This window comes from Pezoporus flaviventris, unplaced genomic scaffold (assembly GCF_033815535.1).
Source record: "Pezoporus flaviventris isolate CSIRO_AGI_PZ_B2104156 unplaced genomic scaffold, CSIRO_AGI_Pfla_v1 ptg000045l, whole genome shotgun sequence".
Lineage (NCBI taxonomy): Eukaryota > Metazoa > Chordata > Aves > Psittaciformes > Psittacidae > Pezoporus > Pezoporus flaviventris.
Genome location: NW_026892593.1, coordinates 21,402,831 through 21,428,519, shown reverse-complemented (window position 1 = coordinate 21,428,519; position 25,689 = coordinate 21,402,831). Strand labels below are relative to the sequence as shown.

The window sequence follows — 25,689 nt, the reverse complement described above, 5'->3', positions numbered from 1 at the left end:
TGACAGCTAAAGTTATAAAAACATTAAAAAGCGCAAGTCCTTCAGGACACTCTGATTTGCCATTCCCACATTTACAGGTTATGGTGAAAGGAGATTCCTGTAACCATAAAATACAAAATTCTGCGTAAGAACCACCACCTACTCGGCACTGCCCATATTTCCATACGGAGGCATAGTTCTGCTTGGATTGCATAGCTTGACTGCTTCATTTTTCTTTAAACAGCAACACACGTCTTTGCCGGTAGACTGCTGCCTGAACCCAAGCACATGGCTTGGTGCCATGCCCACTATACCATGCGACTCAAGCACCACAAATCCACCTTCCTCAAGTCTCATCTTCCCCACAAGCAGCTACCCACCATTTCCCACAGAGAGCACCTCTGCACGGGACCGCAATGAGCAGCACTCCGAAGGTGGCCCCAGGCGCCCACCCCGCAGCCCTGTGGCTCTCAGCCAGGGTGCAGCAACAGCCGCCAGGCTTCCTCCCAGCCCTCTTCACAGCGGCCGCTCGCAAGAAGCCAAGACAGGGATACGCGGGTCCCGTGCTAACAAGAAAAACGCTACACCGCGGCAGCAAGGCGCTTCCCATCACCCCTAAAGCTCAGCAAACTAACTACCCTTACACCCCCCACCCCGACCGCACCCCTCTACAACAGCAGCAGCCGGCAGAGCGGGCTGAGTGCACAGGACGGGTCACACTGCCCCTGTACCTCCCACTAAACAAGCATCCCTATGAATGGCGCCGTACATTCTCCACAGAGAAATCCAAGCACCACCACCTCCCACGCAACCCGCCAAGCCGCCGACTACACACAGCCCACTCGCACTCCCTCCACGCATGCGCGGGAGCCGCTCGCTCTGAAATCGGCCCCGCCTCCCCGCTGTTCGCGTGTGCTGTGTGCGTCATTGGTGTGCGCCGGAGGTGGCAGCGGGCGTCTCGGCGCCGCAGCTGCCGTCTCGCGTGAGGTGTCAGCCAGCGCACGGGCAGCGCTGGAGCCGGCGCCATGACTTCTGCTCTGGAGAACTACATCAACCGTATCCTAGCCCGGCACAGCCCCGGCGCGGTGGGAACGGCCTTCCTCTCTTTCGCGGGCGTGAGGGGAGAGTGCGCGCGGGGGGCCTAGCGGCTCGGTGCTGCTGAGCGATGGCGGCGCTGCGGGCCTGGTGGCTGCAGCACGCTGCGGGGGTTGGGTGCTGCGGGCATCGGTGTGAGCTGCGAGGGGTACCCGGGCCTCCCGCTCTCACGGGCGGTTGCTTTCCTTGGGTCCTTCCCTGCGGGTTGTGTGGGTTTATTTTTTATCTGAGGCTGGCTTGGCAGGTAAAATAGGGTTCCCTGTATAACAGGTGCTGCGAACCTGAACCTTGTTTGATCTGTGATGAGGAACGAGGTTCGCACTTGGTCTGGTCCCGTAAAGGGCTCTTAACGTGTTTGCCTAGCAGCTTTATGTCGATTGCTCAAAAGTTGTGAGTTAGTGTTCGTAGGATCATCGAATGATTTGGGTTGGAAACCTTCAAGTTCAAGTGTTCTTTGAACCGTTTTGTACTCTTCATAACCCATGGACAGTTTCAATTCTATTCACAAATGGTAAGGTACTAACCCAGAATCTTTGAGGGTGATGGATATCTGATCATCGCACCGAGATAGGCCTTAAGAGTGAGGGGATGTAGAATGCCAGACACATGATCCCCACTGCTAAACTGTTGTTAAGGACTTGGATTGAAATGTTTATAAAACTGTTAATGTTGTTTCAATTTTGAGGTACTGCAGTTAGTTTGGAGAAGAGAGGTGAACTAAAAATCTTCAACCTGCTTTTAATCGTGTTCATGTTTGTGTATGGCTTCGTGGTTGGGTAGTGTGAAACTGTAAAAAATGGTGTGTTGTCAAGTGTTTCTATCAACCATATTGGTTGATTTGTTGTTTTTTTGTTTTTGTTTTTTTTATTTTAAGAAGTGCTGATAGTCGGTTCTGGTTCTTAGTGGATCTTAAAACTTACATTACATATGAATGCTTCAGAAAATGTTAATGGTTCTACCTCAGATATCTCAAAACAATTCCTTAACGAATTATCAGGTACTGTTGCAGTAATTACTTCTGATGGAAGAATGATTGTGGTGAGACTTGTATCTTTAACATTCTGTTTCCCCCATGAAGACTTTCATGGCAACAAAGGCACCATGCTAGGATATTATCACTTATATGTTCACATCTTTACACACTTCTGCTTTAAGGCTTTATGGCCATTATTTGATACTGTTTGACTTAAACTTTTACTGGATCTTGCCTGTTGGCATTGTCCATTGTTAAATTTGTGCATGCAAGTGCTTTGACTTATCAAATGGCCTTTCATATAGGAATGCACAAGAAAATGCCTTTTTTGTTCAGCGATTTGGCTTCCATCTAAAGAGTCCTCTTTGTTCAGTAGGTTCTTCACCTTTTGTGCTATAACCATTTCTTCCATGTGGTTACAGAAAAACGTCAGCTGATAATTGCTGAAGAATTGTGGGATTCTGTTTAAGCCCGGAAAAACTAAGGGTTGCCAAGCTGTTATTTATTAGCCTGTATAATGGTTTTGTTTTCTTGCTTCTGTGTTTGGGCTTCTTTGGGGTTTTGGTTTGGTTGTTTTTTTTTTCTCTTGTATTTCCCTCCCCTCATCTTTTATTTTTTTTGTGTTTAACTTAATCATGTGGTCATTGAATGAGGATTATATGTTTGTGCCTGTACTTAGCTTTATACAGAGAAAACAGTACTTCTGGCAGAAAAATGCTAGCTTCACCAAACCTGCTGTCTGGTTGGAGTCAGTCTGGTTAACTTCATGTTGTGATACAAAATACTTTCTACCAAAAATATTGGAATGGAGTTGGTATATATGCCTCACTGTTACATGGCTACATAATATAAATGGATTTTACCACTGTTTGAATGACAGTGGTTTACATGACCTTTCAGTTTAAATTTCTTAGTCAATTGCTGATAGTAAATTGCACAAATCAATTATGCTATAATTTTTCCAAGTGCTTATTGAAATGATGCAGAAATTAATTTTGTGTGGGTTTTCTATTTTTTTTTTTTTTTGAGGGGGGGAGGTGTTAGTAATTTTGTGGAACCAAGCTAATCACTTTCAAAGAGATACCACTTAAAATTGCATTTTAAGAATATTGCTGACCACAAGAATCCATTTTTTTTTAATTCTTCAAGTTGCTGATTTGATTTCTCTGAATTTCCATACAAGGAAGACTCAAGTTTTACTATAGAAACAATAAAATTAGTTGTCTAATTGGACTAAAATAAGTTGTCTAATGTGGACTGTCATTAGTAAAGGGGAAACTTCTTTTGATGCTAAGTATTACTGTAGCTTTTCAGACAAACACTTGGTAAATACAGATACTTCTCTTAAATTGACAGTTGCTTTTAAAGGTTCATTCTCCAGCTATTTATGTTTAAGCCTAACAATAAAACCTAAATAGAGCATCTGTTCTCTAGTACCTTTGTATTGCAGCCTTGTTTAAGATCTCCTTGAGAGCATAATGATAAATCTGAAAGGTAATTTGAGTGCCTTTTTTGTGTGTGGGTTGTTCTTTTTTTCAGGGAACCCTCAAAGGTTTTGATCAGACCATTAACTTGATTTTGGATGAAAGCCATGAACGAGTGTTCAGTTCTTCACAAGGAGTAGAGCAGGTAGTGCTGGGATTATACATTGTAAGAGGTGATAACGTGTAAGTATAGTGCACTCTTGTTTAAACCAATTTAATAAAAATTTAGTGTGTGTGTGTGTGTATCTATACATCTTGCTAGCCCCAGACATTGCATCTTTATTTTGGTGAGTAACACCGATAGTACTGTCAAAGTTGAAGCAACCAGGGAAGTGGTGGAGTCACCATCTCTGGGGGAATTTAGAAGACATGTAGATGCAGCACTTGGGGACGTGGCATAGTGGTGGATTTGGCAGTCCTAGGTTAATGTTTGGATTCAGTTATCTTAAAGATTTTTTCCAACCTAAATGATTCTGTGTTTGTATACTAAATAGCAAGTATCTATGCTTCTGTTAACATTCTGTTGTAATGTTAAGATAGTGTTAGTACAGATTTACTGAGCTATAGATTGACCAGCTCATATACTGCCAGCCATCTAGGAAAGGTCAGTATAAAGCTCAGCATTTTCCTTTCTTGAGTCTAGGCATTGTGTAGATGTTCTTTATTCCTGCCTGTGAGAAGCAGGATCTGTTGACCGAGAGAGAAGAATGAACAAAAGATGAGAACTTGTGTGCAAAAAGAAATCTGATTTACAAAGCTGACTTTTAACAGGATTTTTTTGGATGAGGTGTTCGTACAGAACACTTTTTATAATCTGGGAGATGCATGAAGTTTCTGGCTCGAAAGAGTAACAACTGTGGAAGCTGATGCAGTGACAGGTCAAATGTATGAGTTGATACTTGATGTAAAATACCCTAACAAAATGCTCATTAAATGCAGAGAAAAGTAGCTCATGTGCCAAACAGATAGGAAGGATACAGGAGAACTGGAACAAAGGCCTTGTAAGTTGGGCCTGCTAGGAAAACTACTTTTGCAGCAGCATTCTGAAACTGATGGCAAAAAATGAGGTTATTTTTTATCATAGTGAGAAAAAGAGAATGTCATAGTGACCAACCTGTGAGCCTGGATAAGAATTTGAATCTTCTAATGGATATTTCTCTACAAAGAAATGTTAAGACCTAGGCTTATATCTAGGTGTGTTTAATATAATTGAGAAGGAGGATCATTTTGGAAACTTTCCTCTCTTGATTTAAGCTCTTAAGCAAAAAAAAAAGTAAATTGACAAATGTACAAAGGTAGGGCTGAGTGTGCTACTTGCTAGTAACTTTTCAAATAGTACTGATGTGTATAAAATGCCAGATAATTGTTTACTACTCTACTTTTTCACCATATCCGGCTACCACATTACTCAAATATACTCAAAGCATTTTTTATAGAATTTTTTTTTTTGTAACCTTAACAAACTCTGAATCATATTCATCAGAAGGAGTAATTCTGTATCCGTGTGACTCCTAACATACTGAAATTCAACATCCTTGTAGGAAGAAGAAAAAAAAACAACAGCTAAGTAACACTAACTCCAAAATAGGGGACTTGGGGTGGGGGGGGTGGCGGGCACGACAACATGGATGGGATGGATAGAGAAGCTATTGAAAAGAAAAGCAACAGTAATGGGATAAAATACTTCCAGGCATTCTTGTGTGCCTCACTAGAAGCTTGCAGTGAATAGGCAGCGTCAGTCAGAAAAACTCAGTATGTAAAGGTTTTTGGAAGGAAAAAAGGAGCTGTTTTTGAAGTGTGTGATGAATTAGGGAAACCAAAGAAGATATTATTACAGTTTTGCACAACTTCCTAGTATTAAAAATTGTGACAAAAAGCTGATTAAAAACAAGCCTCTCAAATACATGTGTGTGTTTTGCTGTATGAGAAGCAGAAAGCCTATGAAAGAGATGGCAGGAGTGGTGATGGATACTGTTTTATGTCTTGGGGAGTAAGATCTTTAAAAAAGCTTTTTTTCTACTTGTGAACTAAAGAGAAACTTGTGCTTTCTCTTGGGTGGTTTTTAATCTAAGGAAATGTTTTAAATTGTCACTTTACAAAAAGCTAAGAAATAGTAACAAGTATTCAAGATCAGATTCTCATGCAAGAGTTCTGAAGGACTCAAATTTGAAATGAGGTTTCATGCTGGTCAGTGCTTGAATATTCAGTTGGCATAAGTAGTTCACATTTTGTTGTCCGAGCTCACAGCACACTGAAGCTTTAGGTAGTGATGGAGCTAAGAAAGGTACTTGGCTGACCATATTTCTATTTCAAGGCAAGTTAAATTCCTCTTTAGTTTCCAGTGACTGTCATGGGAACCTGGACACCTGTACTGGGATGTTTTTACTCGTAAGCTCAGTCTCACTCTGGTCTCTGGCTGTATTTTTGTAAATGCTGATTCACTGGGAAGAAAGAATATTAAGGATTACTAGGAAGAAGACTGAATCAGTAGTAGTTGCTGTCATTACATTAGCAGCTAGTGTGTCACTGTCGTTAGAGGGGTGCAGTATGAAAATGCAGGAAGAATGCAAGTGAGAATAAAGGTGTAAGATGTTTTCTGTCAAGGAAAGGCTGAATAGACAAGGGCTCTTCAGTTTAAAAAAAAACAAAACACAGCTATAGTGGTTACTGGTTGCTGTGCAATTGGGAGTAGTAGAAAGAAGATGGGAAGATAATTACTTCAGTTAAATTCCTGTAGGTTTTATTGTTACTGAAAATCAAAGATAATCCAACAACAAATTATGTATGAAAGTGTTTCGTGGCACACTGTAAAACTTCATGGGGGAACTCACTGTTGCAAGATACAGCAGAGACCAAAAATGGAACTTTATTCAGAAAGCTATTGGATGGGTTAATAGAACATAGTTTCTGGTGGCTGTTAATTAATTTTGTGTATGCAGCCACTAGCTTATAAGTCTTTGAAGCAGTAAATGGAAGAGCACGCCAGAAGGATTAGACCCTTTGTTCTTAGGTTCCCTTTGGTTTAGTTCCCATCTTAAGCTAGTATGATGTCCATCACCTTAGCCTTTTTTTCTCTTTAAAGAAACTTTACTGAGTCTGCTGTTTTGTTAGTCTAAGTAAGTCTTAACATGGGATAGGTGAAATATTATATATTCTTCATTGGATAAATTAATAACACTTTACTAGGGGGTGTTAATGGAAATTGTCATGTTTATCTGATGTCTTACGCACTTACAAATTGTTAGACATTGCTCTCGAAAATCTGTTCTCTCTGAAAAATTTCCAGCTCTTGTTTCAGAGGGTAATCTACTGCCCAGAAGAGATCAGCAGTACTTGGTTCTTATAGCCTAGGTCTTTAATAAATAATAATAATAATAATAATTTAAAAATGATAGATAAAAACTTCAAAAACCTAAAACCTCCTTTAGATGGTATTTAAAGCCATAAATATTTGAAATTCAAATGACAGAGCTCTGCAATTCTAAAGAAGGTCTTCACCAGGGGATTTCAACCAGCTATAACCTGTTTGGTTTTGTTTTGTTTTTATTGCAGTGCTGTTATTGGTGAAATTGATGAAGAGACAGATTCAGCTCTTGACTTGGGGAATATTCGAGCAGAACCTTTAAGTTCAGTTGTGCATTGAAAAGATGAACATGCACAAGGACTTTGTAAATCTTTGGTTGTACGGACCTATTTAACAAAGTGGATGATTTTTACAAATTGTAATTTGTTTGGTCATTAGTTTATTATGAATATGTTGTAGTTTTGCATGTAAATTAAAGTTTCTACTTTTTACGAAAGATGCTGTCATTGAATTTCCTTTGGGGTTTCATGCTGCATAATTTCAGTGTGAAATACATACTGGGAAACATAAGGAGTGTAAGTGATAGTCCTGATATTGTGTATGTATACACCGCATTCTTAAAATAAGATCTATTCCTAAATGTAAAACAAGGCTTTTTGTGTTAACTGAGGTTTTATTTGGATGTAGATTATCTAACAGTCAGTTTTAAACATCTGTAAATGTAGTTCTGGCTGTGAGTAGAAGACCTTTTTGTGGTTTATGGGTTTTTTGATGTGTAGTGTAGAAAGCAAGAATGTTAAAAGCTTTCACAGTCAAATTAGTGACTTCTGCATGTAATAGGAGTTTTTGTTGTTTATCAAACACTGTTCTCTGGTTTCTAAGACTGCTGGAGATGCAGGAATTCTTGGTGCCTTAAAGCTTACAGACAAATTAAATTGGAGAAGGGCAAACTTCTGAGCAGGAACACAAGTACAAACTCAAATAACACACATTTATTTGAAGCCATTAAATTGCAGACCCACTCATTCTCTATGTTCTCCTCTTAGTATCTCTCATGTTGCCCAAAATTTGGGCAAGAGCCATAGAAAGAGAATTGCGTGTTTGTTAATGGGTAGCCATTATCTTGCTAGAGTGTAGTTTAGAAGACACAAGTGTAGTTAGAGAAATTACTGCTTTGGCATGAAATCTGCCTTAACAGTGAATATAAGGATCACATGTAACCATAATTGACCTATTCTTATCCATCATCAACAGCCAATTTCAGTGGGACAAGCTCTGTGCAGTCTAGTGTGTTTTAGGCCACATGATATTCACTACCCAGCAGAAATACTGGTGTGGCAGTACAGGGCGTTGGTGCTGTTGCAGAAAACTGTTTTCTTTCTACTATGCCAACAGGTCCAATATTATGCTACTCCCCCTCTCCCCCCCACCTGCCCCATGTATAAATGTGCTGTTAAAAAAAAAAAGCTATTTTAGTGTATGTATTAAGTGGGATTTGGAACTTTTCATTGCAAGTTCACTGGAAACCAAATATATTGAACTGAAGATACTTGTCCTCAATGAAATCTGGCTCTCAATTCTTAAATACATAGGTGAATACTTGTAGAAGCAGTGGAACAACTGAGGAAATATGTTGTTGCTTTATAGCTGAGAAATTACGTTTGAAGCTGAGTTATGGCACTTTAATGCATGTGGAGACATTCTGCCTTGAACACATCCTCTGCAATTCAACTCCTTGGTCCTGTGTTTCATTGAGGGCTTAAATATGCTGAGATTGTGATCTTACTTGAAACTTTTCTCTACCCTTGAAGCAATTTCAGATGCAAAGCTGTGAAACCAAGGTTAGTTTGTGGCTGGATGGCAGAACAAAGAGTTGCAGTCAGTGGCTCAGTGTCCAGCTGGGGACCAGTTAACAAGTGGTGTCCCTCAGGGATCAGTGTTGGGACTGATCCTGTTCAACCTCTTTGTCAGCAACATAGACGTGTCTGACACCGTCCCGCATGAGATCCTTGTCTCTAAATTGGAGAGACATCAAGTTGATAGGTGGACCACTCAGTGGATAAGGAACTGGCTGGATGGCCGCACACAAAGAGTTGTAGTCAATGGCTCAATGTCCAGCTGGAGACCAGTAACGAGTGGTGTCCCTCAGGGATCGGTGTTGGGACCGGTCTTGTTCAACATCTTTTGTCAGTGACATGGACAGTGGGATTGATTGCGCTCTCAGCAAGTTTGCCAATGACACCAAGCTGTGTGGTTTGGTTGATATGCTGGAGGGAAGGAATGCCATCCAGAGGGACCTTGACACGCTTGTGAGGTGGGCTGATGCCTACCTCATGAAGTTTAACCACGCCAAGTGCAAGGTCCTGCACCTGGGTCGGAGCAATCCCAGGCACAGCTACAGGTTGGGCAGAGAAGAGATTCAGAGGAGCCCTGAAGAGAAGGGCTTGGGGGTGTTGGTTGATGAGAAAATGAACACGAGGTGGCTTCAGTGTGCGCTTGCAGCCCAGAAAGCCAACCGTATCCTGGGCTGCATCAAAAGGAGCGTGACCAGCAGGTCGAAGGAGGTGACCCTGCCCCTCTACTCTGCTCTTGTGAGACCTCACCTGGAGTATTGTGTGCAGTTCTGGTGTCCTCAACACAAAAAGGACATGGAACTGTTGGAACAAGTCCAGAGGAGGGCCACGAGGATGATCAGGGTGCTGGAGCACCTCCCGTATGAAGACAGGCTGAGGAAGTTGGGGCTGTTCAGGCTGGAGAAGAGAAGGCTGCGTGGAGACCTCATAGCAGCCTTCCAGTGTCTGAAGGGGGCCTATAGGGATGCTGGGGAGGGACTCTTCATTAGGGACTGTAGCAATAGGACAAGGGGTAATGGATTTAAAAGTAAACAGGGTAAGTTCAGGTTAGGTAAAAGGAAGTTCTTTACTGTAAGGGTGGTGAGGCACTGGAATGGGTTGCCCAGGGAGGTTGTGAATGCTCCATCCCTGGGCAGTGTTCAAGGCCAGGTTGGACGGAGCCTTGGGTGACATGGTTTAGTGTGATGTGTCCCTGCCCATGGCAGGGGGGGTTGGAACTTGATGATCTTAAGGTCCTTTCTGACCCCAACTATTCTATGATTCTGTGAAGCTCATTAGTAAAATCCAAAGGCTGGTTAAGTACAGGAACTGCTGAAGCAGGAAAAACAAGATCTGGGAAATAATTTAATGCAGATGTTTAAAATGTGCTCACTTCAGGTGAGCGACTTTGGCTCTTGCATGCACTCTTCTGTACCAATGAAATAGTGCGTGCAAGGGGTAGGTATAACTTAAAGAAATTAAGATGTGTTCCCACTTGCAGGCTGACTTAAACTTAAGGCATTCTCAAAGGGATTGAGAAAAGTAAGTTTCAACTCCTTTTTGGAAAAGGATCCTAACAAAAACTGGGTGCTCAAGGCCCAAAGGTGTTGACATGCTTGTGCTGTCAAACTGATTCTTCTGCAATGGGATAGGCAAAGGATTGGGATAGTGGGCAGCTACGCAGCCCTGCCATGACAGAGCTTGCACAGAAGAGCCTGTCTAAAACCTTAAATCTGGCAGCTGTGGAGTTTGCTTACCATCATGCTTAGACAGCAGCAATGTAAAGCTTTTCAGAGTTGTGAGGCTTGGCTTACACTCAAATTTTGTTTTAATTTCTGCACCAAAATTTACTTCAATTTGATACCATTGGCTTTGTTTTGGATTTGACCAAAGCCTCTTCCTGATGTACTGGTAAAGAGTCAAAGCCAAGAGACTCATTCAGGAGGGGTTTCCTGAAGTTGAATCTAGGGCCTGATATGCTTATAGGATCTCTGTAGTTTCTGTTGAGCAGGGGTATGTCAGTCGGTGTGTGCCAGCTGACTGGGGTGGAGGGCCTGTTTGCCATTTCCCACTGCTTGCAGAGATGTAGCACAGCAAACATCTCCTAGGAGATAAGGAGTAGTAATGTCTGCAAAAAACCTTTGCTTTATTCTTGCTGAAGGGAAAAGTACTCTCAGAAGAAAAAACTCTTTTTTTCAGACTTAAAGGAGCTCCCAGTGAGCACTGGCCACTGTGGCTCTCAGATGATTCCCTAGGGGTACATGAAGAGCTCTGCTGAGCTAGGAAAAAGGGCTCATAGTCCAGTGTTCTTGGAAAATGCCTTTTCCTGCAAGAAACTTACATTAAAGATCCTATAAGTAACAGGTAATGTTCAGGAAAATCCAATGAGTCCTTACAGAATAATAAACCAGTTTTACAAAAACGAGCAGGGCAGAGAACGGTGATGCTAAGGACAAAAGGAAGTAATGCTGAATTGGAGGTAATTGTCATATTCCATGAAGTTTCCTGCATTGCCAGAGGCTGGTCACTTCCTCCTTTTGTTTGTTTAATGGAGATCTTTACTACTGGAAAAGGATGCTTCCAGTGTAATGACTGACCTGGCTTATAAAGAGATCAATTAAATTCATTTGGTGTGCCTGAAAGCAACAGCAGAAGCTGTCTTCTGAGGTCCAAGGGCAACTTCCCTCATTTCAATCCATGTGAAGTGCCTCCATGTCCACTTCGTGTATTTGCAGTCAGAGTTCTTCATGACCTACAGGCAGGCTATTGGACTGAAAGAGCATGGATTCTGTTATGAGGACTTAACGCCAACAGTGAAGAATTTCTGTATGACTCAACCTTTTCTATCAACTATAGCCCACTACCCTTAGTTGCTGGAGTTAGTGCTTATTTTTCAATCCATTTTATTGGTAAAACAGCTGAGAGACATAAAACACACTGTGCTAAAGCCAAAGATAAAGTACAGGTGATTTGTATGATAGATTTATCTCATGCCATAGCAAATGTACCAGATGTGTATGCTTCGGTAGCTGCTTATATAATTCCCCCTCTTGGCCTCTGCTGCATGGAGCTGCAGTCTGCTAAGAATTTTATTCTGCAGATTGATACATAAACGATCCTAAATACCAGGGTTGTGTTCTCTGTGGATTGGTAAGAAAGGTTTTAATTTATTCCACAGTTAATATAATAAATACCAAGCCAAGAGCTGTTATTCCTTTAGGAATGAAATGATAACAACCACAAAGGTACTTCTCAAGAAGGTAGAAGCCTCAGATGAAGGTACTTGCAAACTGCAAATGTGAGTCTTGCCAGTGAAACATGAAGGTGGTTTGTGCTTTCCAGCTATATTTGTTTTATGGCACATTTTGGCACCTGTGTTTGCAGCTCTACCAATTTTTAGTAATTTTGTTCTTATTTCTGCTTTCCAGTTGAGGAAACTGCAGTTTATTGATAAGAATTATGAAAATAAGTCTGTGTTTTTTTAAGTGGAAGAGTGTTCTTCAGGAGCAGTAAAGATCCAGAAAATGTGTCATATCAGTCAGTCTTAGCTTCCGTGTTGCTTAAATAATAAGGCATACTTCATATATCATGTATTCACAGACAAAACACCCCATGAAACCCAGATGTGCTAGAAGGTAGTATCTCCACAGACCAAGCTTTCAGGTGAGGGAGAGAAAACTTGTACCAGGTTAAAAACATATGATAGGAGATAGTAAAGAGCCAGGTATTTGTCCTAGAACACCTATTCCTGACAGCCTCTTCCAGTGTGCTGTATTCTGTCTTGGGGTCTCTTTCAGGGGCCTTTTTTTAAACAGGATTTTTTTTTACAGTAACATCAGAAATGCTTACTTTCTTTCAGTGGCAGCGTTTTCACTGAAGAAATCAAAAGCTCCACTGAAGAAGGTGGAAGTCAGAGCTGAAAACACAATAGCATTCAGACTTCTGCCAAGAACTACTTGCTGGTGCTAAAAGCCTGACCTTATCTAGGTGGTAATAGCTTCCTTCCTGGAGCCTTGCAGCACATTCCTGGAACTCTGGAACATGTGTTGAACAATGCGCTGCTGCTGTTCAGCCTTGTATCGGTAACAGTGCCACTGAATGCCAAGAAATTTAATGCAAAGCTGAACTTTTTGTGTGTTACTTGCACTTTTAGATAAAAGGTGTTTGTTACTTTAGGGAGCAGCTTCTTTGGGCAACCCACACCAGCTCTTCCCCACCCTCACAGGGAAAAATTTCTTTCTAATGTTTAATCTAAATCTACTCTCTGTCAGTTTAAAGCTTGTCTTGTCACTACATGCCCTTGTAAAAAACCCTTCTGCAGCTTTCATGTAGCTGTCCTTTAGGTACTGGAAGCTGCTCTAATGCGTCCCCAAAGTCTTCTCCAGGCTGAACAAACCCAACTCTCTCAACCTGTTTTCTTAAGAGAGGTGCTCCTCTCTTACGAACGCTCTCCAGGAATTCTGTTTTGCAGCAAGTTGCAGTGCTGAACAGAAGCCAAGGCAGGAAGTGATTATGGCTAAGAAGCTGCTGCTGATTGAAAATGTGTGATGCTGCAGAGGAAACATCACACAATAGAACCTCAGTTAGCTTAGAAATAGATTTCAAAAGCAGGGAAGATGTAAACAGTCAATAGGGCTGAAGCTCACCTAACAATGAGATCGGTAGCAGTAGGAGTGTGCAGATTACTTCCATGATTAAACTGCATGTGCAAAACACATGGAAGTGTGTACTTAACCAACACTGAATGGAAACAGCCTTCTTGCTTTTTTCTGTTTCTTCTACTGCTTATCCCAACTCATCCTGGATACAGAGTCAGGTGTAAGTGCAGCTTAAATCTGACAAGTACAAATGCTCACGGTCTTTGAAAGGCAGGCTTAAGGTTCTTTTGTGTAACTATAATGTGGTAGGATTGCTGTCTGGAGTTTCAAGACTGCTTCCCTGAAAAGTTGTCAGCTCACATTACATTAAAATTGTCAGGATCTGAGTGGAAACAGTCTGTGATGAGAAATGGCACAGAATTCAAGTAGCTGTTGAGTGAGGTACTGTTATAATTAAATGATAACTGATAAAACAGCTCCACTTTATCTAGAGAGTAGTTTAACATCCTGCATAGTTTGTAACATCCATCAAATAATTTTTAGTGTTATGCTCTAACTTCTGATGCTACCATTTTTCAGAAGTCCAGGCAGTGCAGAAACCAGTCAGAAAAAACATCTTCAGTCTGGGAGTCATATGATTTTATTTATGTATAAGACATGGATCACACTTTACAACCACACTGTACCTGTTAGTAGTTTTGGGTTTGGTTCCAATTATGCTTCTTCTGAGTTTCAACAACAAAGTACAGATAGCAGCAGAATTCCCCTTGGCTGAAAAGGAGGTGCCAGGCTACCCTACTGCTAATGCCACATTTCAACACACACACATACCCAGCCCAATACCCTTCAGCATCTTGGGCCCTGAGCATTATTTATGTGAGCAGTTAAGTTTCCATTCACTCTGCCAGGGGCCACCTGAGCCTTTGTAATTTAATGAAATGAGAACCTTCTAAGATGACAAACATTCTACTACAGCACCAAGAAAAGTTTAATCAGTGTAGATAATCTAGACATAAGGATGTATAGTTACGTTTGAAAAGCCGGTGATCCATCTTTTTTCCATGTACTACTGGTTCATCTCTTTGTTCCTGTCTGCACACCCAAAACATCTACACATCTTGTCTTCCATGTCCAAAATGAAAGCTAATTTTTCCTTACAGTGACTTGGGCCCTGCATGTGACAGATGGCAAAATGCAGCTGCAGGATTTTGTTTCAGGAATAAAGTTGGAAAGTAATTCAGCCAGTCATTTATAGAGAGGAAATTAAATTCAGCTCATGTTCAAAGTAACTTCTTCTTTGCCCCAAAATACACAGCCCTGCAACTCTTGAATCAGAGGACAGCATAAATTAACAACATTAAATACAAAGACACACAGCTGGTTAGGTTGTTATGAGGAATTGTTTGGAAAAGGGAACTGGAATGGGCCTGTATGATTCAGGATTCCTTGGTGAATACTTTCTGCTGTGGCTGCCTAGCTGCTGTGACAAGAGTTTTAGTTTTGAAATGGGTTATTTTTGCCTTGGTGCTCTAGAAGTATATAAGCATGATTCTGTTTCATGAAAAGACATTAAAGAGGAGCATTTGCGTTGTACAGCAATTGTCCATTCTTGCAACACGGAATGTAGTTGTGTACACGGGATTTTGGTAATAAAACTGGAGATAAAAATTACTTTTCTCCAAGGCCATGGCAAGTGGCAGTTCATCAGCAAGAAGGTGACTAGCAGTAGTGTTCCTGTAGATGCCACGAGTGTTTATAAATGCCAGAGGCTTTTTGTTTGTTTACAAAGATGCCTAGAGCTCCACTCTATATAGAGGCACTGCTATAGACATCTGGGGATGGTCCTATGAGGTGGGAGCAGAATTCATACTCCAGTTCTAGAGTTAAAACAGAAAAGCCAAGAGAAGATAAAAAGTGAAAACTGTCCTTTGCAATACACAGCTGTGCTCCCAAGGTCCAACTATGCTGTGGTCCAAATTATCCTGAATAAACATGAACGGTGCTGCTTGCCTGCGTAACAGTTACTGTCCTTGTCGTGTTTACAGCAGTGATTAAATTGATAGTAATAATTTGATTAATAATTCATCATAGTTACAAGGTAGTAGAATGGTCAATGATCACAGAACTCTCAGCTGAAGTAGTGCTTAAGCTTAGGAAAAGGTGGTGCTATCAATGGAAAGCAATTTGCATGTTCAAGGCTGACAGTGTGAAGAAATAAGGTTATCAGCTTGGATGTGCCAGTGCAAACGGTGAACACCATCTGCTACTGGTAATACGTAACCAATAGGTAAGAGGAGGCAGGAGTCAAACTGGTGGTAAAGCTGAGTAACTGGTTGTCAACTGTGTCCTAGGAGTCTTCTAGGTATCCTGGTACAGCTTCTGGCTATTATTTAGCAGTCTATTGTAATGATTGACAACTGCACGTTCAAAGGAACTGGCATCCATGCCAAGGAGACAGATCTGCAGACCTGTGTTTTAGCTTTGCATGCAGAACTGTTTCTGTATGCACAGACTCTTGCAAGCAGAGGCTGCCTCATGCTGGGGTGGCCAGCCTTCTGCAATGAAGTACCCCAATGATCCCCATGTGTGGCTTGTTTTTCCATAGACATCTTACACTATCGATAGGAAGCCAAGGTATTACCACTGAAAACTGGTGAACAGTTCAGCATGCCCATTAAAATCACATCTCTCCGCTTTTCTCAAGAGTCCACGTAGTTCATTTCTCCCGTGACAAACCTGAAGACGCCAAAGCTGTTGAGAGTGTACCTGCAGCTTGCTGGCTGCAAGACACACAGATATCATTCTGCCCCTGTATAAACATAAGAGCATAGCATGAAAACCAGCTTGCAATACAAAAAATAAATTAAACTATATTATCTGTTACTGAAACAAGATCCCTGGTTTTAATAGCATTGGAGGGCACCGAAGGCTACACACAGACACATTTTGGGGAATTCAGGGCTTTAAAAAAAAAAAAATTTAAAAAAAAAAATGCACTTATCCTGTGGCCTTTTGATTTTTTATAGCTGTGATGCTCCAGAGAAGCTGGAGTGGTATTAACTACAGCACTAGGATTCACTCCTGTTAGGAAACCTCACTCTGCAGTTCCAGCATATAAGCCATAACTGTTCAGCATTGAGGCTTTCTGTGGTGATGGCAGACTCAGAAAGGAAAGGTTTTTTCCCATGTATCTGGAATGGCCTCAGACTCCCGTTTTCTCCAACAATTTTATTTGACCTTTCAAGCTGAATCATGACCACTAATCTCTTTCTTCTTACTAATACCATGGAAGACATCAGGCATGTGAAAGAAATTGCTTTGGAAGGATGGAAACACGAACTATACTATGAATAAAATTGTGGAATATGATGAAAAGGCAGACAATGGCTGGAGCCAAAAGGGTTGGAAAGAAGCAAATGGTGACCGAGTATTTCATTACAAAGGAGAATGCTGAAAGGAAAAGACACTGCTACTGCACAGGTAGACTGGTATACCATAGACAAGAAGCTGGATGTTTTTTCCCTAAGTATGGAAAATGGATCTGCACCTCATCTGGAAGAAGATTGCCTGACACTGTTCTCTGGGGCTGAAGGTGCAGTGGATAGGGTAGAAACTGAAGGGAAAGAGCTCCCCTAAATCTGTCTGAATAGATGTAGTTTGATAGTGGGAAACACCTCTTTACGTGCTGCATTTGCCTGTTCAAGGTCTCATACAAGTCAGCCTTGCTTACGAAGGCATTCTTTGTCTGATACAGATAAAGTTCTGGAATGCAAAGAACAGTGCCAATGGGGTACAGGAGCAAACCAAAATTCCCTTGTTCACATGCAATTTGCCTGTATTGCTTGCACTGCATGAACAAATTCCATAAAACAATCCCTCAACATGCACCTGCTATGTTCAAGTAGTATGTGATCAAGCACTGAGATACTAGGTAAGCAGTCCAGACACCTAGTCAGAAATTACAAAAGACCCACCACTCCTACGCAGGAGACAGATTCCCTGTTTTATAGAACAGGATTCAGCTGTTTCAGGATAGTTACCTCTTATATTCCCATGTGATGTAGTAGCAGCACCACTTTCAGGGTAGCTGGGGCTGTTTCCAGCAAGTACCCACTTTTGAGAACAGGTTTTTCTCTCTAGTGAACAAGCAAACAAACACATTCATCTTTAAAGTTAATGGATCCACTAGAGTTAATTTTATTGTTAAGCGAGATGTTAACACTGGCTTTCAGTTCGGTTTGTCCAGCAAGCAATAACCTTCACTTCTGAGAGCCAGCAAGCAGTATGGAAGCATTTACCACTGGCTTTTCAAGTTTCTACAGAACTTGTAGCTTGTTTAAGTAACAGGATGTTTATCTCTATATCCAGATATGGGTGGCAAGGGGTGTCCGTAATGTAAAGGGAAGATGAAAACAGGTCAAAGTTGGTCAGTATGCTTACAGGACACCAGATTTATATTCCCTCTGCAAAGCATCAGCGAAGCAGTGAGAGCTGCAAAGGTCAGCAGATGCCTGGGTATTTCAGAAGTCTCAAGCCTCATTGGGTGGACATACTAGTGCTATGGTAGTACTACTCAAACAGCCTTTAATTGATCTTTCAAGCCACTACTCTGCCAAAGAACAACAATGAAAAAAACTTGTTTTGTGGCTACAATTCAATGCATCATTTGGAAGAGAGCAAAACCTGGACACCTCCTTACACCGTTTGCTCTTGAGGAAAAAGCAACTGGCATACTGGGATTTTCTGAAACAGGATCTAGCGATCCTCTTGCAGCTGTTGATGTGAAAGAGTCTCTAACATATCTTAGCAAAGAAATTTAGAAACACACTTGCTTTCTCTTTGGAAAGAGATAGGAAGTTTAGAAAGAGAAGGCCCTGCTAAAGTCAAGGAAGCAATATGCACTGCTCCCTCTCTGTCCACTGAATTACTGACATCATCATAGAAGGCTATCAGACTGGCATGGCTACCAGAAGCTAACCAGCTACCTAATGCCCAGACCACAAGGAGGATTGCCCTGAAATACACAAAGAGTCTGGAATTTATTATTAGAAATCCGTCAACTTTAGTCCACAATCTTAACATAACTGTGCTTCAAGCCTCCCCAGAGGAAAAAGACAAATATGTGCTAGGCATTTGCCTGGCCTCCAGAACAAGCTGAAGGTACAGCTGTGAACAGAGCTGAAGTGAGCAGAGGAGAGCTCTGGAGAGTTCTATGGGTAGGAAAAGGTGTGAAAAGTAAAGTCAAGAAGGGGAACAATAAACACGGACATGTACTACACTACAAAGTTTAATTATCAAGTTGAAACAATACCTGGAATTAAATATAGGGTATCAGCTTCACAAAAATGTATTTTCTTGAACAGTGTCACAGTAGCATTCATTGCTTTCCTCACTGCCTGTTAACTCTCTCAATTACTGGGTAAAACCCCAAATTTTTCCCATCATAATTCATCTAAGTACAACCGCTCTTACTTTCCCAGAACTGGGACCTTGTACTGTGATCATCAAATCAGTAGTGACTTCTGCAGACAGGAAATGACAACTGTAAATCTTCAGCAACAACAGAAATCTCCCTGAGAAAAGTAACCCTGCCTGTTTTGACACAAACATCATAGTATCATAGAATGGTTTGGGTTGCAAGGGACCTTAAAGACCATCTAGGTCCATGCCATGGGCAGGGACACCTTCTACTAGACCAGGTGGCTTAAAGCCCCGTCCAACCTGGCCTTGAAGACTTCCAGGATGGGGCAGCCTCAACTTCTTTGGTCAACCTGTTCCAGTGACTCACCACCCTCATGGTACAAATTTTTTTTCCTAGTGTCTGTTCTAAATCCACCCTCTTTCAGTTTAAAGCCATTCCCCCTTGTCCTATCATTAATTGCCCTTGTAAAAAGTCCCTCTCCAGATTTCTTGTAGGCCCCCTTTAAGTGTCAGAAAACTGCTGTAATGTCTCTCCCCTGAGCCTTCTCTTCTCAAGGCTGAACAACCCCAACTCTCTCAGCCTGTCTTCAAACAGGAGGTGCTCAAGCCCTCCGAGCATCTTTGTACTCCTCCTCTGATCTAGTGAGACCAACAGCTCCATGTCTTTCTTAAGTTGAGGACACCAGAACTCCAGCTGGGGTCTCATGAGAGCACAGCAGAGTGGCAGGATCACCTGCTTTGACCTGCTGGTCATGCTCCTCTTGATGCAGCCCAGGACACAGTTGGTTTCTGGGCTGCGAGCACACACTGCTGGCTCATGTTCAGTTTCTTATTGACCAACACCAACAGGTACTTCCTTCTCTGCAGAGCTGCCCTGAATCTCCAACCAACCTGTAGCTGTGACTGGAATTGCCCTGACCCAGGTGCAGGACCTTGCAGTTTGCACTGCTGAACTTCATGAGGTTTGCACTAGCTTACCTCTCAAGAATGTCAAGCTCTCTCTGAATGGCACCCCTTCCCCTCCAGCAGTCTCATAACACTGCCTAATATTTGGGCTATAGCCACCATATCAGCTGCTAGCAGTGACAAAAAGATTAGCCATTGCAACACACAAGTTAGTTCTGGAAAGTACTAAGGAGACTGAAAGTTGATTCCTTTTTTTACCCCATATGAACTGCTTCAGGTGCACCACAGGTGTTGATGTAGGACCTGTGAATGTTTAAAGCTGCAGCCATTTTTCATACAAAAATCAACATCAATAACACAAGAAGCAACGGGCACAGAATGAAACACCAAGGTTCTGTCTGAAAATCAGGGAACACTTTCTTACTGTGATGGAAGGTGAGCACCGGCACAGGTTGCCCATGGGGGCTGTGGAGTCTCCTACCTAGGACATATTCTACAGCCAGAACAGTCCTGGTCAACCAGTACTAGGTGGTCCCCCTTTGGCAGGGGGGGCTGGACCAGGGGACCTCCCTTCCAACTTCAGCCATTCTGTGGTTCTGCGATACAAAACAAACAGACCAAACAGATCACATCATAAATTCCTTGGCTATACACTACTATACGCTCCTAGTAATTTTAAACCTAAGGTGCATCAAGTGACAGGAACGTAAAGGGCCCTATTCTCCAGCTTTAACACTGGTAAAACTTTATTAGCAGAAATATTCCCTGCATTAGGATTGAAGCTGTGCACTCAAAGCGCATTAGAATAACACTGGAAACATTAAAAACACATAGAATGAAAGGATTAAACAGAACAAAGGGAGCTCTTTTGTTAAAACACAGAACACGAGTGGAATAAAATAATACATCTATGTAAATAAGAAACATTTTGGCAGTTCTGTCAAGCTCAAGAATCAAGGTTAGTCAATCTGTTAGAAAAAAACAGATATGGTTCTTACTGTAGGTGCAAAACAAAACAACTATGCAGCAATAAACCAACAAGTAAGTGCAGTGTGCTTGACATCCATTTAGTAGACAAACAGTCACACTGCACTAAATATGTTTTCACATCTGTACCATGAGATGGGAAACCATAGATGCAGTATGTAAACAAATTTATTTCCAGAGCTTTTCCATAGCATTTTGTTCAAATTAGGCAATTTTTGTTTAAAACATCACGGTACTCCTGTATTGCTCTGCAAAGGGGATCCTGGTCAACAACAATGGGGACATTTTTTGAAGATCCATCAGTAGGTATCATGAGAGAGGCTCCAGCACATGCAGTTTCAAGTTCAGCAGTGGCTAGGGAGAAAAGAGAAAAGGTTCCTGGTGTTACTTTCACAGTAGACAGGGCCAAAGATATTACTGTAAAAACAGCATGGGTAACTGGAGAAACTGCAGTCCAGAAAGAGATTTAAAAAATTCCAAGGGAACATAACAATGAAAGGGCTAGGCACAAAGGGAGAAACATTTTTTTCTACCTTTGCTTATCAGCCAATGGTATTTCTAAAGCTAGTCAAAGAAATTCCAGAGGCTACACACTTAACATCTCAGGGGATCCACAAACGAGTCCATGAGCCAGTGCCAAGTTTAGCCCCCTGCAGACCTCTTTGACCTCAAGCATCCGTTTTCCTTAAACATTCAAACCAGTGATTTAGTGGAACACTACTCCTAAAAACCAGCTTCTGCATTCACCATGGCAAACTTTTAAAGCATCTGCCTGTGAAAATACAAACACCTTTGCTCTGCAGTCAGGCCAGGACACGTTTCCCAGACTGGCACCTTCTCTGAGGAGTGTCTTTATGACTTGCCCTGGCAAAACCCTCTTTCCTCCATGAAAACACATACCCAATGAAAGCAAACTTGCCTTTGCCATCTTTCTCCAGTCATCTTTTTCAGACAAGGTCCCCAAACCAAACACACTCCATGATTCCTAGCAGATGCAAAATTATGTTCAAAATAATACATACGGATGCAATGCAATGGCTTTGTGTCCATTCAGACACATGGGAAGAGCTAGGAAGGTATGGTTGAATCCTCTACCTGATTAAAAACATACAGGAACAGAATGAAATTCTCTTAGGGTCTACCTGCCCTGAAATGGCACCAGTCACTGCAAAGCCATGAGCCTGGAGGAATGGCTATCATGAAATAGGTGGAATTCCTCTTTGGACATTCAGCCTCATATTATGGAGCATGTTTTATGCTATGTATTACAAGCATTCAACTTATCTTATGTTTGCCTAAATATTACTAATTGATCTTTTCCTAAAGAAAGGGTATCTTTTGACATTGATTATATTATTCTTGCTTATTCAAAACAGGTGGCAACATATAAGCTACAGGCAAAAATCAAGAACTAACAGCAGAGAATGTGTCTGGTATGGTTTAGTGCTGAATGCAATCAATGTACATGGAGGGAGAAATGACGGCTGAAATCTACAGAATCTTATCTCAGGGCTTCTTTTATGTTTGATGTGCTTGAGGATAAACTCTAGTGAAAGGTGACGTCTGCTTAAGCCAGTGTATCTGTGTGATAAACAGGTTAGTTTTCTTTGTTCTTGTTATTTTTCGGGCAACTGCATAACATTCTACATAATATTGTGGTAAGCAGGAGGTTTTCACATTGACATCTAAATTGGAAAGTTAGCAGAAAAAACCTGTGCTTAGCATGAGAACTTGACAGCTTTCAAACCATTATCTGCAAGAGTTAGGAACAGTCATCTTTTTCCTTTAAAAAGCACTCCTAACATGACACATTACCCTGTTCAAAGTTCTTTAGTGATTTTTTCATCCAGTTGCTGCCGTACCTAGAAACATACAGAAAATATACACTTAATGTATTAAGTTACATTTTTGTAATATTAAAATTTTATAACATTGTTAAAACACACACATAACATGATCAAAACTAAAAAAAAAAAAAAAAAAAAAAAAAAATCATCCCAAATAGAAACATCTTGGTTAGGGCTTAGAGGTCTGATTTTCAATGAACACAACCTCCTGATCAGCCAGGCTGTAGCATTCTCATCGCTGAGCAACATTAACCATAGCACAACAACCTGTAACTCACCAGCTGGATTTTAACTAGGCATTTAAAACATATACAGGAAGAATACAAAGTGGAGTTATTACAATGAAGGTGTGGCTAAAGTTTAGCATCAAATACATGAGCAGAATGTCAGCTAATTGCTGAGATGTGTACAAATGCTGTCCACAGGGACAAATTCAGTTGTCTTCTGTGACTTCATAAGAATAGGGACGCAGTAGCAGCTGCCAAAGAACTGACACGTATTGTTGTACAGAAAAAAACATGCCAATATTCTTTTCTCCACCTTAAGATGGAGAATTGAAAGTGCTCCTACAGATCATGCCAGGATTTTTCTTCGTTACTGCAAATACAATGACATACATATAAAAACATACAATTTTTTCTTGTGAACTTTGTAATAAGCACACATAACAACACCTACAGCCTCTACTCAGCAAGTGCTGTGGGATTTATTATGTAACCAAAAAATCTGCTTCGATCACTAGAAAGAAGCACTTCTCCTTTCTTCCCTAGAAGGTGGTTATTGCTACCAATGAAGTTATTCTCATGATTCTGACTTCAAAGTCTCCATAAGAAAAAATGAGGTATTTTTGAGAGTCACAGTCTAAGCACTATAAGCTGTTTGTTTACATCTGATGACACTTGTGACTCCTGCATTTTTTCCCATCAAGTTTGTGACACACAGAAGTGAATTTCAAAACAGATACCATACAGCTGCCACACCTTTGGTGGCCACAAAGATGCTGAAGGGCTTGGACTATGTGAGCTATGTGGAGAGGCTGTGAGCTGCAACTGTTTCTTTACTGGAGTAGAGAAAGCTCAGGGGGACCTTAGTTATGTGTATAAATACCTGGTGGCGGGAAGTAAACAAGATGGAATCATAATCTTGGTGCTGCCAAGTAAAAGAACAAGAGGAATGGGCACAAATTTAAATAGGGGAAATTCCACAGAGCAGGGGTGAGGTTGGAGTAGATGACCTTTGTAGGCCCCTTCCACCCTCACCCATTCTGTAATTATCTGATTTTAGTACTGAATCCGTGTGGGTATTTATGTATTTTATGAAATGAGCAGGCTCATTTAGCAACATACTGACAACAAAAAGAAGAACCAGAGCACTGTACAATGTACTCAACAGGCCATAAGGCGCAAGAGCTTCAGGAAATGAAGCACTCTGCATACTCTCACAAGAGGAGCAGTAACAGACTAACTCCAAGGCCCAAACAAGTGCATCCATAAGCCAGCAAAGTGGAGAGAAGGGCCGTCTCTCCAGGACTGCAGGAATAGCTGTGATCAAATGCACTACTCCTCCAAACTGGAATAGTGTGTGTCTTCACAGCTAGAAGAGAGGTGCATGGAGCTGAAAGAACAACAGAAAAAGATCACCCAATTCTCTGCTTGTTTTCAAACAGATAGGAGCAGCATCTGATACGAGCAGCACAAAATGAAACATAGGTAACAGGAAAAAAAAAAACCAACAGGAAAACTAATGTCTAGATCAAAAGATGATCCAGGACCAATCCTAAACAAAGCAATAGGAGCTGAAGTGTTAGAAGAAACCACCTTCTCTGGTTTCTGGAGCATTCACAATGATCAAAAGGTCCACAGGACCCTTCACAACATGTGTGGATGAATGAAAAGAAGAAAAAGATCTTGTTTTCCTCTTACTTACTACATTAACATCTTTCTGATTTTCATCCACACCTGAGGAAAGAGAAATAGGTGGAAACCAACACACACTGATTGCTGACAAGTGAGTAAGAGCCAGGCAAAATACACCTTGGACAACTATAATTTCCCTTCACTGTTCTGCTCCCCTTTAATCTCCTGGAAAAAAAAAAATCACAGCTGCCTATCCCAAAGCTCCTGAGTAGGTACTATTAATCATACTGCACATCTTTGCAGGCTGCAACATACTGGTTTCCCTTGCAGCAGCTACCTTCTCAAGAACTCTTTTCCAGAAAGCAGTGTTGACTCACCAGTTACCCACGGGGGAGTACCAGTACTTCAGACACAACCACTGTAACTACCAAGAACTTTCTGAATATCAGAATGTCGTGGTTTAAACCCTAGCCAGACAGCTTGTTCACTCACTCCCAGTGAGTGGTGCCAGGCTGAGAGCAATCGAGGGCTCCCCCCCCCCCCAGGGCTCTCTCCCCTTCCCCGCTCCCGGAGGAACGGGGAGGAGGACTGAAAGAGTGCAATTGCCACGGGTTGAGACAAGAACAGTCCAGCAACCAATGTACAACACAAATCACCACCGCTACCACCAATGACAACGATAAGAGAAAATAACAAGGGAAGAGAATATGATACCACCGGCCAAGAAACGAGTCCCACCCGAAAGCCCGTGTCCTTCTGGGTAACTCCCAGTTACCCCCCACCCTGGGCATGACATGCTGTGGTATGGAATATCTCTTTGTCTAGCCCGGGTCAGGTGCCCCGTCTCTGCTTCCTCCTGGCTTCCCCTCCCTCCCTGGCAGGGCATGAGCCTCACAAAGTCCTTGGTCAGGATAAACATCACTTAGCAACAACCGAAAACATCGGTATCACCAGCACTGTTCCCGGGCTGGAAGTCAAAACACAGCACTGCACCAGCTACCACGAAGGAGAAACATGACTGCTACTGCTGAACCCAGGACACAGAACTGGCAAGGAGGATTAACTAGCATACTCCTATAGATTCAGAAGTTCCATCATAACAGATGAAATCCATACACTGTCATCTTATAGATGGTTAACTACCACAGAAGCCATATGTCGTGGTTTAAGCCCAGCCAGCAACCCAGAAACCACGTGGCTGCTCGCTCGCTCCCCCCGCTTCCGGAGGGATGGGGAGATGAATCGAAAGAACGTAACTCCCACAGGTTGAGATAAGAACAATCCAGTAACTAAGGTATAACACAAATCACTGCTGCTACCACCAAGAATAATAATGATTAGGGAAATAACAAGGGAAGAGAATACAACCGCTCACCACCCACTGACTGATACCCAGCCCGACCCAAG

General features: G+C 41.8%; 1 protein-coding gene across 1 annotated transcript; it reads left to right on the top strand.

Moving 5' to 3' along the window:
• Positions 1–884: 884 nt before the first annotated feature.
• Positions 885–7,331, top strand: LSM8 (LSM8 homolog, U6 small nuclear RNA associated). The gene is made up of 5 exons (XM_061467642.1): positions 885–934; positions 978–1,035; positions 2,072–2,112; positions 3,587–3,714; positions 7,084–7,331. Exons 2-5 carry the CDS (start codon positions 1,005–1,007, stop codon positions 7,172–7,174), a joined length of 291 nt encoding a protein of 96 aa, XP_061323626.1. The 5' UTR covers positions 885–934; positions 978–1,004; the 3' UTR covers positions 7,175–7,331.
• Positions 7,332–25,689: the final 18,358 nt, after the last annotated feature.